Source organism: Platalea leucorodia (genome assembly GCF_965183815.1).
Source record: "Platalea leucorodia genome assembly, chromosome: 2".
Classification (NCBI taxonomy): domain Eukaryota; kingdom Metazoa; phylum Chordata; class Aves; order Pelecaniformes; family Threskiornithidae; genus Platalea; species Platalea leucorodia.
The window spans coordinates 46,259,359-46,273,397 of record NC_138824.1 but is presented as its reverse complement, the minus strand read 5'-3'; the positions used below and the strand labels follow the sequence as shown (position 1 = coordinate 46,273,397).

Genomic DNA, 14,039 nt, shown 5'->3' with positions numbered 1-14,039 from the left:
TCCGTAATACATCAAATGGTTATTGCTAAGTTTATCCTATTTATTTCTCTTTCAAAATAGAAAGCATGTGTTGAAGGTTGTTGGGAGTGAGGTGTCCCCTTTTTTTTCTCGCGTGAATCTGGGCGTATTCAGTCTTGATAAGAGAACGTAGGAACCCTCCTTGTCCAATGATGATCACTAATTCACGTTTGGTGTTACCCAGCTATAATTACAGATGAAATAGCTGTAAATGAGTCTGTATACCTGCAGTATAGGTGAGTAATTCAATTCTACTTTCTAATCAGAAGGGAAAAAGAAAATAATGGTTATTTGGGGTTTTTTTTCTTCCCTTGTAAGTCTTTAAGCAAGTATAACCAATGGACTTTTGAAATTTTTGCAGAGCCCCCTAGATAAACCGACTTTATAAACCAAGAGTCAGAGGCTTAAGTACAAATGAATACATTGTATGTGGAGAATACACAAGTTTTGCTCTAATAAATGAAATAATTTGAGGTTTAGTTAGTAAAATGAATTAGTTTTATTTTGTGATTTTTTTTTTGCATACATAATTTGGTGCTCTAAGGAAGGTACATTTTATATATGTTAGAACACGTGCTTTGATCTTACAAATGTGAACAAAGGTCGTCAGCCACTCTTAGAAGCACAATCTGGCAAGGCTTTGTGTTCCTGAAGGAACTACAATTTCCCAGAATTCATTATCAGGGTAAGTTGGTTGTCACTGTGGACGCTTAATTGTTTATTTTAGCACAAACGTCAAAGCTCAGACGTAACAGGTGGCCTCTTCAAGGAGGCTTTAGAGCTAAATCTGCAGAAATAAATATATAAAGGCTTTTATTCTCTGTCCTTCTCACAGTGACGTTTCTCACGGACACAGCATTTCCATACTCCTCCAGAATTTGGATTTCCTTTATGGAGTTATTTAGCAGAAGCAGAACGTACGGACATTTTTGGCAGGAAGGCAGGGAAATTTTTGGGTCGCGCGCAAGCAGTGCTCTGCCTCTAGAGGTATAAAGATAATTGAAGCCGACTGTGCCAGCGGAGGATCTTCTGTTCAGCCCGACTGAGCTGCGCGCGTAATGGCTAAATTATTTACTTAGTCAAAAACCACAATATTGGACTGAGCGTTGGCGCTTCTGTTACAGGAGCCCTATTTAAAAGTACTTGAGTCACTAAATAAGAGCTTGTCCTGAATTTTGTGTTTGCTTTGCGAACGGCATCTAGCTGCGGGTTGGAACCTTCAAAGGAAGCGCAGCTTCTCCGAAAGCGCTCTAGCTGACTGTCCGGATAAAAACGTACTTAACACAGAACAGTCCTCTACTTTTTCCAGATTGTAGACGGTCTCTACAATGCCTTCTGTGGCTTCTGCAGGCAGGACACTGGAGGCATTGGATTGAAACTTTTTCTCCAAGTCCTCCTTTTTCAGAGGTTTCCTCCAGTGTCCGTAGAACGTATCGCAGCGGTCACTGACGGTGTTGCTGTCCCGAAGGGTGACGCTTACTTCGCAGTACAGGCTCTCAAAGCTAGGTGCATTATCAGCAGGGTGCTCCAGCTGTGTCTTGCGGAGGAGCTCCTGCAAGGCGGGCCGGTGAATGTTCTCGCTGGCGAAGGACTGGACCGACACGCTGCCATCCAGCAAAGCAGAGCATGCAACAAACTGGAAGGAGTGTCGAGCTTCGTGCTCTGAGGTAGGGCTGGGTCTGTTCACATATTTGACCTCTGGGACTTTGAGAATGACTTTCTCGATTTTATCAAGGGGGAGCAAGTTGTCACTGCTCTCCACAAGCTTCCTCCTAACAGAAGATGCTGCATCAGCCACCCAGTGCGTTCCAAGATGAGCAGGAAAGCGTTTGATGGCCACATCTTGCTGGCCCAACAGCCAGGGATAGGACTGCAAGGTTGGCAGAGTCTGTGGGCTGTAATCTGTATAAAAGGCACCTATGCCCGACTCCATGTCCAAGATCTGTTTGTTTCCTTGAAGGCCCTGTGATGCTAAGCAAGCTGCTTCCAGTCCGTGCTTGGCAGCGTTGCCAACATGGAGGGGCTTCGTTTGGGTTGCTGCATTAGCCAGTGGGGCACCTGCGTAGGAGGCAGCGATAGCCAAGGCGTTTTTACATTTCAGCTGGTCAAGAGCTAGCAGTTTAGCACAAGCTGCTGCACTCCCCATTGTACCAACCACAGTCGGCGGGTGAAACCTGAGAAAACAAAATCTCTTCATCACCATATTTCAAAAAGCCACCTGAATTCACTATATACACAAGCTCCAATTTCCTTTCCCTGCTGTGGAAGACGGATTGGACCATAAGGAAACAAACATTCAGAATTCATGTGCCTTCCTAACGGAAAAAGTTGTTGCTTTTCCCCAGGAACAGGTTAAACTGGAATAGTACCACTTACAGTAGGTCCTCCCCAGAAAGCAATTGAAACATTAAAACGCTAATAGTCTGAACAGAATAATACTGAACAGAATAATGGCAAAAGCGTCACAGTTTATAGTCATCTACAAATTAGCTGTAAATAATTTATAGTCATCTATAACTTATACATATTAGGGGAGGCAAGTTTTGTTATTCTGAACTAGGTTTGCAAAATTGGTAGAAGGAACACACAGAAAACAGCAAGAAGACATCTAGTCCATCCCACACCTCAAGGCTTTCCCCGAAGCACACCCTGTCTTCTTGGGCTCTGCTCTGAGCCCAGCACCGGTGGGTGACTCCTTTCTGCCGAGAGCAAGCCACTGTTTGCCAGTGAGGCTTGATCGTATGTATTCATGAAAGCCGGAGACCTCTGCCGTTAAATATTGCCCTTTTGATGCTGTTTTTAATAAACAGGGAGATCATCACCTCCTTCTTGTAAACTGATCAATGCTCTCAAAAAATAAATCTATTTGCTAAGCCGCAAGGAGTCATGTAAGTGTATTTATGTTTAAGATGAACCTTTCCTAAATTTCCAGACAAACAACATAGAAAATACAATTAACTGTGCCACTTCTTGTATTTTAACTGGCATTTAATTAAGCATACTAACACCAAGGAAAAAAACCCCTTCCACTCAACTTTCTACTTGAAGCATTTCTACGTACCTTTTGGGGATATTCCGAGCTTCGCTGGAGAAGCGCAGCAGCCTGCCTTGCACTTCGATTCCCACATTGAAAGCTAAGAGCAGATCGAGACCTGAGATTTTTTTCTTCTGAGGAAAAGCCTCCGAGAGTGCAATCACGGCAGGGAGCACAGCCCCGGACGGGTGTGTGGCTGGATGCCATGTGTCGTCAAAATCCATTGAGTGCACCTAATGGAAAGAGAAGCCGTGACTTGTCATGAGAACTAAAACTCTGACTTGGCAAGATTGGCTCAGTCAAATGAAACTACTGTAACTGGTATAAAAAAGGACTGAAGAACTAGATTTTCCTTAGAAAGCAAAATTTCAAAAGCCTTTCTTTTAAGACCTTTACTCCCAACATGGCTCGTTGGGAAGTGGCAGTGCAATACAAATCTTGGGCCAAAGGAGTATAATTCTAATGCAAGTTGCACCAGTCTAGAACCAGTATGACAATGAATCCTCTTTCCTACAGTAGGCTTTTGCTACTTTAATTAGACTGGTATAATTAAAGCAGCAGTTCTAGGGCCACCATGTGAATGGTGACTTTTCACTTCCCCCAAAACAGTATCTAAACAATGAAATTATTTCCCCTGCGCTGCAACTGATGCTGCCGTTAGGTCTCACACCATTAAAGCTGTAGCAGTCAAATCCATACTGCTAACTGAAAGTTGTATCAGAACAACGTCTCTCGTGCAACCATCCACAGGCAACAGGCACAAGCCTGCAAATGTACGTGAGGCTTTAGCCTGAATTTTCAGCATGTCGAAACAAGAGCTGTCACATGAGGAACCAGACTCCCTGGGGCTGCTGGGAGTAGGAGAAGGCTACAGTCTTAAAGCTGGGAGGAGCTGCTTAGCCCTTCAGAGTATCCAGAGAGGTGCCTGCTCTTTCCCATGCCCAGAGCCCAGCTGCCTGGGAAGATTTTGGGCATTCCCAGCATGGCATATGGCTGCTGTTCTGGTAGCAGACTGCTTCCAGCAGTGCACTCAGTGTTTGCAATATACTGCTTGTTGGAACCCCCCCCAAACTTTTGGGAACCTCCAAGGAACTGAGAGCATCAGGGACAGCTTTTTTAATAACATAATAATGCCTCAAAAGCTGAATTTTCACACCTATTCACCTGTGTCTTACTTGAGAGCAAACTGGGAAGGTGGTCAGGCTCCCCAGTGCTCAGGTCTTGACCCGTAATACTGGGAATACATGCTTCTGAGGACTGCGTTCCCAAACGGACAAAAGAAAACCTAGTCCCTGCCTTGAAGAACTTTGATGCCAGCTGGGAAGACGCCCAGGGATAAGGAGCGGGATAAGGACAGTTGTGCCCAATACCCAGTAGGCTGTGTTGCTGGTGTCTTGAATAAACACTTAGAATTGACCTGTGACCGAGATGTAAACTGAAATGATCATATACGTGCTAACAGCCAGATTTGAATATCACACGGGCTACTAGGAGCTGAGGGGTACCAGATCTCATTTCCAAGGTAATTTTCTCTACATTGGAAATGAGGTGTCAAATTGGACCTCTGATTTTGTTGTCACACTAATTTAGATAGGCTTAATATCATCGTTTCCTTGGTTGGTCACCTTCCATCGTTTTGCATAATTGCCAAATATGTCTACTCCACCTCTGGCACATCTTTCAATTTCAACTGGTTTCAGCCTAAGTCTGAATTTAGACAAATATCTGAGGAGTCAGTTATTGCTTTACTGACAAAGTATGTGTCCAAAATATGTAATTGGCTTTTACAAATTGCGTGACTGAAGATTAAATTGCCTTGTGACATTATATGTGTGTATGTATATGTGCATCTGTCTGTATTTTTTTTTTTGTTCTGTAACTATACTTTGCCAGTTGGGGTGAAATTTGGATCCTGGTGAAATCAGTGAGAGCTAGAGTATGTCTCTGTAATGTGGCTGTTGCAAGGTCATAACAAGCTGTGGAGTTCTGACCTTTGAAAACAGCCCCAAGTCCCACATTAAAGGCAAGGGATGCTGCTGAGTTGGATCGGATACATAGATATATATTATACCTTGAGCCTGGTCTCATTGGAAGAAAGTTGAAGCACATCAGGAGAACAGTAGGAAAGTTTTGTAGCAGGCTTCAGGCACAAGAATAAAGTAAACTAAGATTTTAGGAGCATTCTGTTCTCTCTAGAGTGAGAATGGTATCAATTAGTGTGATTTAAGAGCAAATAAAAGAGCATCCCTTACAGCCACTCCATTCACAAAAGCTGCATACAGAGGAGGCAGTCGGAAATCCAAGTGGCCCCAGATGGTACTGGATATATCTGAGCTGTAGATCTGAAACAAATTGACATCAATTAATTCAAAGTCCTGAACCCAAGGATAAATGTGTGCTATATCTCTGATGTAACCGAGATCAGACCATACCCTCTTGGGACCCAACTGTTCCCTTTCATGAGAAAAATATTGTTCTATCAGAAAGTATGAAAAGAAACTCGGTTTCCTGTTGGCTTATGTCAAGGGCTCTTTCCACCCAAACAGACTTCAGGGGGCAGACCAACACCATCCACCTGGCCATTCAGTACCTTCACCCAGCCTCTGGCCACTGACGTCCCTTCTCACCGCCCATCGGCAGTTCCCTCAGGACTGTCATCATCTCGTTGGGGAAGATCTCCAGTTAAAGGCTCTGATTTTCTACGTTTCAGTAGGCCCTGGGTAAATGATACATGGCCTCCTGGTGCTAGTATTCCCATGCTGTAAAGGGCTCTGCTCTTTTCCTTTTGCTGTGCAGATCTTTTAGCCAACGAAGAGATCTTTACAGAACTAAATAAAGGGGCATAAACTACCACGGTTTGGGAAGGGGGGATCTCTGTGCAAAGAGACTTATTGGCACACAGGGCTCTGAAGCCTGTGTCGAACTAGATCTGACCGATAAAACAGTGGGCTAAACTCCTCCTCATTGGTGCTCTCCTGTGTTGGGAAGGCTTCTCATCAAGGTCAAATACTGCTCTAGTTCAAGGAGAACATGACTGGAGGAGAAACATGACCAAAATACCTCAGACAACAATTATGTTTTATGGACTGGAAGTAACCCACTACTAACTCCCCATCCCTTTAACAGTCCCTTATTTTTGAAAGTCTGGTGATAAGTAATGTTTGCTTTGTTGATGTTTTTAATAAAATCTCATAGGTGAAAGAAAAGAAGGGCTTCTTAATTAACTGTGTTTACACTGGGGGGTCTTAGCATACAGTTTGTTACACAGACTTTTGCCCATCCAGAGTTAAAAGTAACTCGAGCAATGACGTTTCCCTGTCTCCAGTGGGAAGAACACCATGTCTCTCTTTCCATCCCCAAAAGAATTTCACCATGACAAAGTTTCCCCTTACAGCCCAAATTTTCCCTTGCTTTTCTTAAAGCTAAACCTTAGGGTATGCTATGAATGCCAGACACCTTACCTTGCTGTACTGTGTCACTTTGTGGCAGACCTCAGTGCTGGTACCCAGAAGCCCCACTCCAAGAGTATCCAGAATCATTCGCTTGCTTCTCTGAATGACTTGGTCTGTCAAGTGGTTTGCATTCAAACCATGAATCACATTGGCAAAATTTGCCGTAATTGTCTGGGAGAGGAAAAAAAAAAAAGAAGTAGATATTTCTCTTCATTTAAAGAAAACATTTTTTTTTCTTTGTTCTTTTTTTTTTTTGCTTTCAGTTTTGGTCTACTGCTTAGCATGCTGGCCATTTCTGTTGCCTTGCCCCTGCTTACATGAATTGCATCAGCAAGACTAAGCTTTGAATTCTTCCTCTTTTTATTCCCAGAAATGCAACAGTGTGATTTATATTTTATTTATACTTTTGTCAGTGTCCTTGTCTGTTCTGTATTTCTGCTGCTTCCTCCCTGACTTGAGTCCTTGAGGGTGAGCACTGCAGGTGATGTAACTTTGCAAGATATCTATCTCTCTCTATATCTATACACACATACATAAAACAAATAGAAGCAGAAAAACATCTGGCTTTCCATAGCACCTTCTTATTGCTATTGAAATCAGTGGGAAAGTGGCATTTCAATCCAGTGCAGCCACTGCCACACAAGGAGGCAAGATTTAATCTCCCTGAGTAGCAGAATTACCATCCCAAGCCTTGCTGAGCTTGGAGCTCAGTGGGAGATGGGACTTGGCAGCCCTACCTTGCACTCGCCACTCCTGGCTCCCAGCTCCCTTTGAATTCATGCCCAGCTGGACTCCCAGCTTTTCTCCAAGACAAGATCTCATGTCTTTGAAAAGCAGTGGCTCCTTGTTCCTGGCTCCTGCTGATCTGGGAATTATATTTCTAATATTTTTTTTTCCTTTCCCATTGAGCATTGACCCATTACGCAAACTCAGCATAAAATTTCTTGGCTGGAGCTGTAAGCTCTGTTAATATCTCTATTAGAAACTAATCTAGAACTTCCCTTCTCTGACCATTAGAAACTTCTCCCTGTAGAGGCATATATTATTTACAACCAGTCCATGCACACACTTGCTTTTTTTATATTGGCATTACTGAATATAGCTCTTCTCTCTCTTTGGAAATTGTCTCCTTTCACTTCTCGTCATTCCCCTTCCTCTACTCCCCTGCACATATCCACACAGAGTGATGATATTTCCTCTTGGCCTTCATTTTACTAAGTTAAACAAACCAAAGTGTGCTGCTCTCTCCTTTATAATACAGGCTCACCCCTACTATGCTAGTAGCTTTTCGCTGCGTTGTTCCAATTGGATTTCTCTTTTCTGGCAACGGTGACCAGAATTGTGTCCATTATTTCAGGTAAGTTCTCACTCAGCTTTGTACTAAAGCATTAAGACTATCTTGAGGTACACAAGTCATTTAAAGCAGGTGAAACGCATATCCCATGATGTGATGTATGCCTACTGCAACATAGAGTGAGGATACAAAAGCTTAAACAGAAAAGTGCATCTTACAGTGCAAGGAAAAAAGACAGTACCTTTGCCCACATCTTGGAGAGCTGGTGCGTGGTCCCAGAGAGATGCAGCAAACAAGTGGCGGCCAGCGAGCAGAGGAAATCACTCTCTCACTATTTATAGACATATGTCTGGGGTGGGGGAAGAAATATTAGGCCTTTTTTGTTGCTCATCTTGTCCTGCCCATTTCCTCCTGTTTCTGGAAATGTTCCTTTTTCTTCACTTTCAACTTTCCTCTGACTAACTGTACTATAAACTGCTGGGACATGTGTAATAGGACTTTGTCTGCCACATACACATCGTGTAAACTGATATATGTGATATTTTATTACCAGATAGAAACTGATATATTAATTCAAGTGTCTTACACTTGGTAGCATGGAGAAAAGAGGTCATCGGGTGTGTCAGGCTGACCTTGGGGAACGACAGCAGGCCATCGATGGGAGAGCAATCAGGCCAGTACTAGACCACAGGATGGCAAAGGCTGTTTTAACTTAAAGAACCTGTTGTTGGTTTGCTTTGTTTTTTCTTCTTTCACTATATCTTTCTCCTCTATAATACATACAATTCAGACATGGGAAATGTGTGCCATAAGAATTTCAGACCATAAATTGGATTAAGGCAGCTCTTGGCATTTAATAGTGTTTTAACAGCGTGAATTGCTATGTGAAGCCATCATTTCTACCAGCAGGTTTTCTGCATCTCAGGCAAGGATGTCTCCTCTGAGGAAGGAGGCACTTCTCCCACCACCAATTTAGGGGTTTCACTTCTGTGGGAATCCTAGACTACTACAAGATAGTGAGTGAAAAATCCCTGCCTATCCCATCAGGAAGGGAGCAGACCTCAGAGGAGCATGAGTAGAGGCCACTGAATAATTCTGAAGTGAAAAAGTAATGTATGTCTGAAGTTTGGGAACCTCCTGGACTAGGGAACAAAGTATCAGGTCTTTTCAGAATTGCAGTCTTGCACTTCCGTGCTTAAGCACTGCCTAGAACTTTAGGAACCTCAGCTCTTTACTCAAGTAGCAGGAGACAGAAGTAGGGCCAGCAGTATTCTGTGAAATTTTGGGAGGGCATGAGCAGGTAAAAAGAGATGGGAGGGGATCAGCTGTTCCCCAGCAAGCTCTAACCCAGACATCTGCCTAAGTTCCCTGTGCCTTGAGCCAGCTCTGCTTGTGGACATCATCTTCAGGTGCCTAACAATGCTGAAAATTGCACTGGGTAACAGAGTGCCTTAGATGATAGAAACAGTAGTGTGTCTGTTCGTGGATGTAGCTAAAGATCCTGAGGCCCAGAACTCCTAAACCCCAGCCCTACAAACACATCCATACTTCTGTACAGGCTAACCTGCATTATGTGCAGGCTCCATTTAAAACCTTGTCTTCCTCTTAAATATGAGCAGCTGTTCAGCATGGCTGCTAAACCTCTTCCCACACACATTTGTCTATGAGTGTACCACAGCTTCCTCACTCATGCATACATAATCTGCATCTACATAAAACATCCCAGTAGTATTTCCTAGTTCCTGGGTGAGGTGTGCGCTTTGGCCAAATCCTGACCCCATGGGGAGACAGGACTGGAATCTGCATCAGTGCTTCTTCCTTGTCCCCTCATTTCCACACTAAGGAAAACCTCAGAGGTAGCCCAGATGTGCTGAAGAATTACCTTTGGCGCTGATATTGGAGCTTACTAATCCAGCCCAGCTAACGGGATTTCTCACGTTGACAAGGTTGCCAACAGTTAGAAAGGTTAACAGAAGTTAATGCTGTTAGACTAAAAAAGGGAAAGATTTTAAAAATTTTCTCTTTTGTTCTTTCAGCTCACTCTTTCCTCTAGAAAAATGGAAGAAAATATCTAAACCACAGAATCACAGAGTGGCTGAGGTTGGAAGGGACCTCCAGAGATCACCTGGTCCAACCCACCTGCTCAAGCAAGGCCACCCAGAGCAGGTTGCCCAGCACTGTGTCCAATTGGGTTTTGAATATCTCCAAGGATGGAGACTCCACAGCCTCTCTGGGCCACCTTTTACAGTGTTTCATCACCAAAAAATTACATATTAAATAAACGATATTCAAACCCTAAAGCCAGTCCCCTTTCAGTTGTCTTTTTCCTTTGCCTTTGGGCTATCATTTATAATCCCATTCTGTTTCTCATTTCCTCCTCCTCCTCCTCAAGTGAGACTGAAGTGAAATTTATACATCTCCTTGACCCTCTATGCTACTGGCTGGCACAAAGGAGATACAACAGCCCCACAACCAGTTAAGGGGAATTGTCCTAACATAAGAAGCAATGTGGGACTCTCTTCATTTCCCCTGACAATTCCAATGGAGAGAACAGTGAATACAGCTGAACAGCTGAAAAGTATGCAGTAATGTAATTACTGATTAATCTAATTTATTGCTCTAATCACTGCTGTAGTACAGGTGGCATTATACTGGAAAGACCACAATCAGAATGGGGCAAAAATAGCTCATAACCCTTTTTTTTCTCTAGAAGGCATGTCAGTCTGTAGGACTGCATCCTCAGCCTGCATCGTGCCTCAAAACAAGGCCTATACAACAGCTTACGGCTTACAATGTCTTACTACACCCCAACACTTGGAAACACCTATTACAGCAAAGAAGTGCAGAGGTCCAGCTGCGTTTAATCTCATGTCGAGACTCCAAAGTGAATTCAGATGGGAGCCAGAACTTGTGATGTGCCTTGCAATGTGGTGTGCGGTCACACGCTGCTAGCTGATCTCAGATACGTGGTCACTTCCTTCTGTAACCTCGATTGCAGGATGGATTGTCCCATGCATTGCGATAGCAAGATCAGTCCTCTTTAAGGACTGAACTGAGATATTGTGAGAAAGTGACTTCTTTTAAAAAGAATGAAGTGAAACTGTAAATGCACAAAATTAAACTGCTGAGGATGCCAATTTCCAAAATGTGGTCTGCAGCCGTCAGAGTCAGGTGTATGCTGTAGACTGGGAGGGAAAGGAAAACAATATGATTATCACTGCAGGGGGAAGAGGCATCTATACAAAGTCCTGTACCTCCACAGGAGAATTCGTAGGGGTCCAAGCAGAAGAAGGTTGAAAATCACTGACGGAGAGTTTGGCACAGGCTGTCCATCCTGACAAAGAGAATCTGCTGCTTTCCTCTTCTTTGACACAATACTCACGGTTCAGCAGTTTGGGCAGACAATTTGTTAACTAGCGAGCACGATGGAACGACAACATGCGTCCATCCAAATGCCATTTGCAACATCGCGCACAGCTACGGTAATGAGCTGTGTTGATTACAGAACAAGGCTTTAGAAAACCAATGCCCCACAGAGTCTATTTTCTCCTGCTGACATCACATTTTTAAGCTGCTTTTTTCTTTCTTTTGCCTCCAGTTATTTTAGGCTAAACTCTGCCCACACCTGCAAGCTGTATATTTGCAACTGAATGCAGTTTTGGCCTTAGCCCTGTGCTCCTTTTGTTCTAAAGAAAATATAAAAAATCATGACAAAATACAGAGGCCAGGCTTCCTTTTCTCTAAGCCAGCTTTTAAGATGTAACTTTGTTTGTGGGCTGTGCTAAGATGAGAAAACGTGAGGCAGGTGTCAACGTGCTTTGTTTACAGAGCCTCTGCTATTGCTGAGGGTCTGAAAACACCTTATAAGTGCAGGACCTGCTCCTTTTCCCTCTAGTGGGATATTTTAAGTACAGTAAAGAGTGCAAATCTTACTGAATGGTCTGGAATAGGTGGCTTGATCTAAATCCTGTTAACAGCCCTACAGCGGTAAATCCCGGGATCCCGTAATTCTGCACCACTACCATTATAGTCTCCTGTGCCTCTTTTTCCCCAAGCCTACCTTCCCGTGTTCACTCCAACAGCAATTACTGAGCCAGCCAGCAATAATAAACAGCAAAAGCAATAGGCAATGATTGCACCATGAAACATACAATACTGGAAATTTCTAGCCTATAGTAGTTCTGTTATTCACTTACTTGCACAACTAGTGACAACTGCAGTACAATCTCTGAGAAGTTACAACACCCTTGTTTCCTTTTTTCAAACTCCTCACAGCAAATCTTGGAAGTGCCAAGCCATATTCTGGTAAAGGCTGCTACAAGTCAACACACCAGGTCTATATTACACTGTTCTTTTCGCCTTCATAAATTAGTGGTGCTGTTCCTAAAGGCAAGTCCTCACAGTTCATTTTAAACTTGTAATGTAGATGCTGATTTGCTTACACAAGCTGTAAGATAGTAGTACCAAACATAACTGGGATAATCACATAGGGTCTCGTTCAAGACAGATTGATCATTTTAATATAGACATACCACGAACTCAAGCTGCTCCACTAGTAGCAAAAGCATGTTTGAAGCCAAAGAGCGTGTTGCTGAATGGTTAGGCAAGCCCCTTCAACATCGTTTATAGAGTAGCGCCAAGAGGCCTGAACTATAACAACACAAGACGACACTGCAGGTCCGTGAAATTTCCGTTGACCCAGTGTAAATTTTAGATCTCACTCATGCTATAGCCTTTACCTGTAATACTCGTGCCAGCATTCAGATGCTGACAGTGCAAGGGGCTACACCATGCTTGGCTGCCTCGAGTACACGGCAAGGCAGCTCAGGAGGAGGAGGTGTAGGGGAGGGTGACACAGTCAGCCCCAGTCCCCGGTGAATCGCCTCTGCATGCTGGAGTACCACCACTTTGCCCTGGGATGCCTCGCAGTCATGTTCCCAAAGCTTTCCTTCATCCCACTGTAGCTTCCCACCCTATTTTTTCGAGGACATGGTTTAGTGGCGGACTTAGCAGTGATAGGTTAATGGTTGGACTCAATGATCTTAAGGGTCTTTTCCGACCTTAACGATTCTATGATTCTATGATTTTCTAAAGAAATAAGGTTACCTGGGCTAGTAGCAGGTGGCTGTAGGGTTTCCATACAGCATGGTCTCCAGTCTGAATAATAACAGCAAGTGCAGGAGATCATGTAGGTTTTCTGTACGTGCATAGACTTTGCTATAACTTCTCCTTGTTGATGGTTGTGGCAGCCTGTATCACACATTGCTCTCTTAATCAAAGAACAGTCATGATGTCTATATAATACAGCAGCCAAAATGCAGCCAGATGTCATTACAGGACTTGTGCCATTTGGGGAAATGATAAAACTTGACTAACATAAATTCAGAGTTTGATTAGTAGAAACCAAATTAGCGTGAGTGCATGTGAGGGATGTGGCAATTTTAATTAAATTACCAACAGAACTCCGGTGGTGCAAATGAGGCATTAGTCACTGTGCTGGGCTGCTGCATCGTACATGGAAAGGTACCCAGCAAAGAGACCCTCCTGATCATTTCAGAGCGAGCCCAGATGTCAGACCATAACAGGTCCCAGCAAGCCTGCGGTGGCAGGGCAGTGGGGAGATGGGCATATCAAGATCCAGTATACGAAAAGCTTCAACATTAATTAAGGGATAAAAGAGCCTCTCTGCATCTAAACTATTACTCAGGGATTTTGAACCCCTAGGAAATTATCCCAGATGCCAACTTTTGTCTGCTGACCAGAAGGGCTAAAGTGACACCTAAAGCATATACAGCAAAACCAGAATGGATAATAAAACACTCTCCTTCAAACAGAAACAGGCTTTGGGAGAATAATTCACCTGATTTTGTGGGAGTCCTGTCCGCAGCTGCAGAAGCACTTGAGACAGGTACGGGGGGACGCTGTGTGAGTTGGCAGAACTGTTCCTCCAGCTTTCACCGCAGACACTCGCTCTCCTCCTCTCAGCTTAGTCCCTCCCAAACATAACCCCCCCGGAAGGATTTAAACATCAAACCATGTTGCAAAAGCCACAGAGTACTTGTTGCTAAGGGCTTTTTCATTCTGCAAGCTTGTGCCACGGGTTGATTTTTTTCCCCCCCTTTTAATCACTGGACTGCAACATCTGCTCAGAGAAGGTGCTCTCGTTTTTATCCCAGAGGCAGCTTGGGTATCCCATGAGCTACACCTGCCCTTTAGCATCCTGTGGTCTCTTTTGAGGCAC

At 43.7% G+C, this 14,039-nt stretch overlaps 1 protein-coding gene across 3 annotated transcripts; it reads right to left on the bottom strand.

Annotated features, from left to right (window-relative positions):
• Positions 1-844: 844 nt before the first annotated feature.
• ACOD1 (aconitate decarboxylase 1) lies at positions 845-13,762 on the bottom strand. 3 transcript variants are annotated; one of them, XM_082337660.1, is made up of 7 exons: positions 13,659-13,762; positions 12,905-13,048; positions 8,040-10,983; positions 6,514-6,675; positions 5,305-5,394; positions 3,080-3,285; positions 845-2,192 (listed from the first exon to the last, which is right to left on the bottom strand). In XM_082337660.1, exons 3-7 carry the CDS (start codon positions 8,049-8,051, stop codon positions 1,238-1,240), a joined length of 1,425 nt encoding a protein of 474 aa, XP_082193786.1. In that variant the 5' UTR covers positions 8,052-10,983; positions 12,905-13,048; positions 13,659-13,762; the 3' UTR covers positions 845-1,237. The 3 variants fall into 3 exon arrangements, with proteins under 3 accessions (XP_082193786.1, XP_082193787.1, XP_082193788.1); XM_082337661.1 differs by having other exon boundaries at positions 8,040-8,147; XM_082337662.1 differs by lacking the exons at positions 8,040-10,983; positions 12,905-13,048 and having other exon boundaries at positions 13,659-13,720.
• Between the last annotated feature and the right edge of the window lie 277 nt (positions 13,763-14,039).

Coding starts and splice junctions, on each gene's coding strand:
- ACOD1 (XM_082337660.1), bottom strand. Junction 5,395..6,513: donor AAGTGACACAGTACAGCAAG/GTAAGGTGTCTG, acceptor AATTTGTTTCAG/ATCTACAGCTCAGATATATC. Junction 2,193..3,079: donor GCTCGGAATATCCCCAAAAG/GTACGTAGAAAT, acceptor TTGTTTTCTCAG/GTTTCACCCGCCGACTGTGG.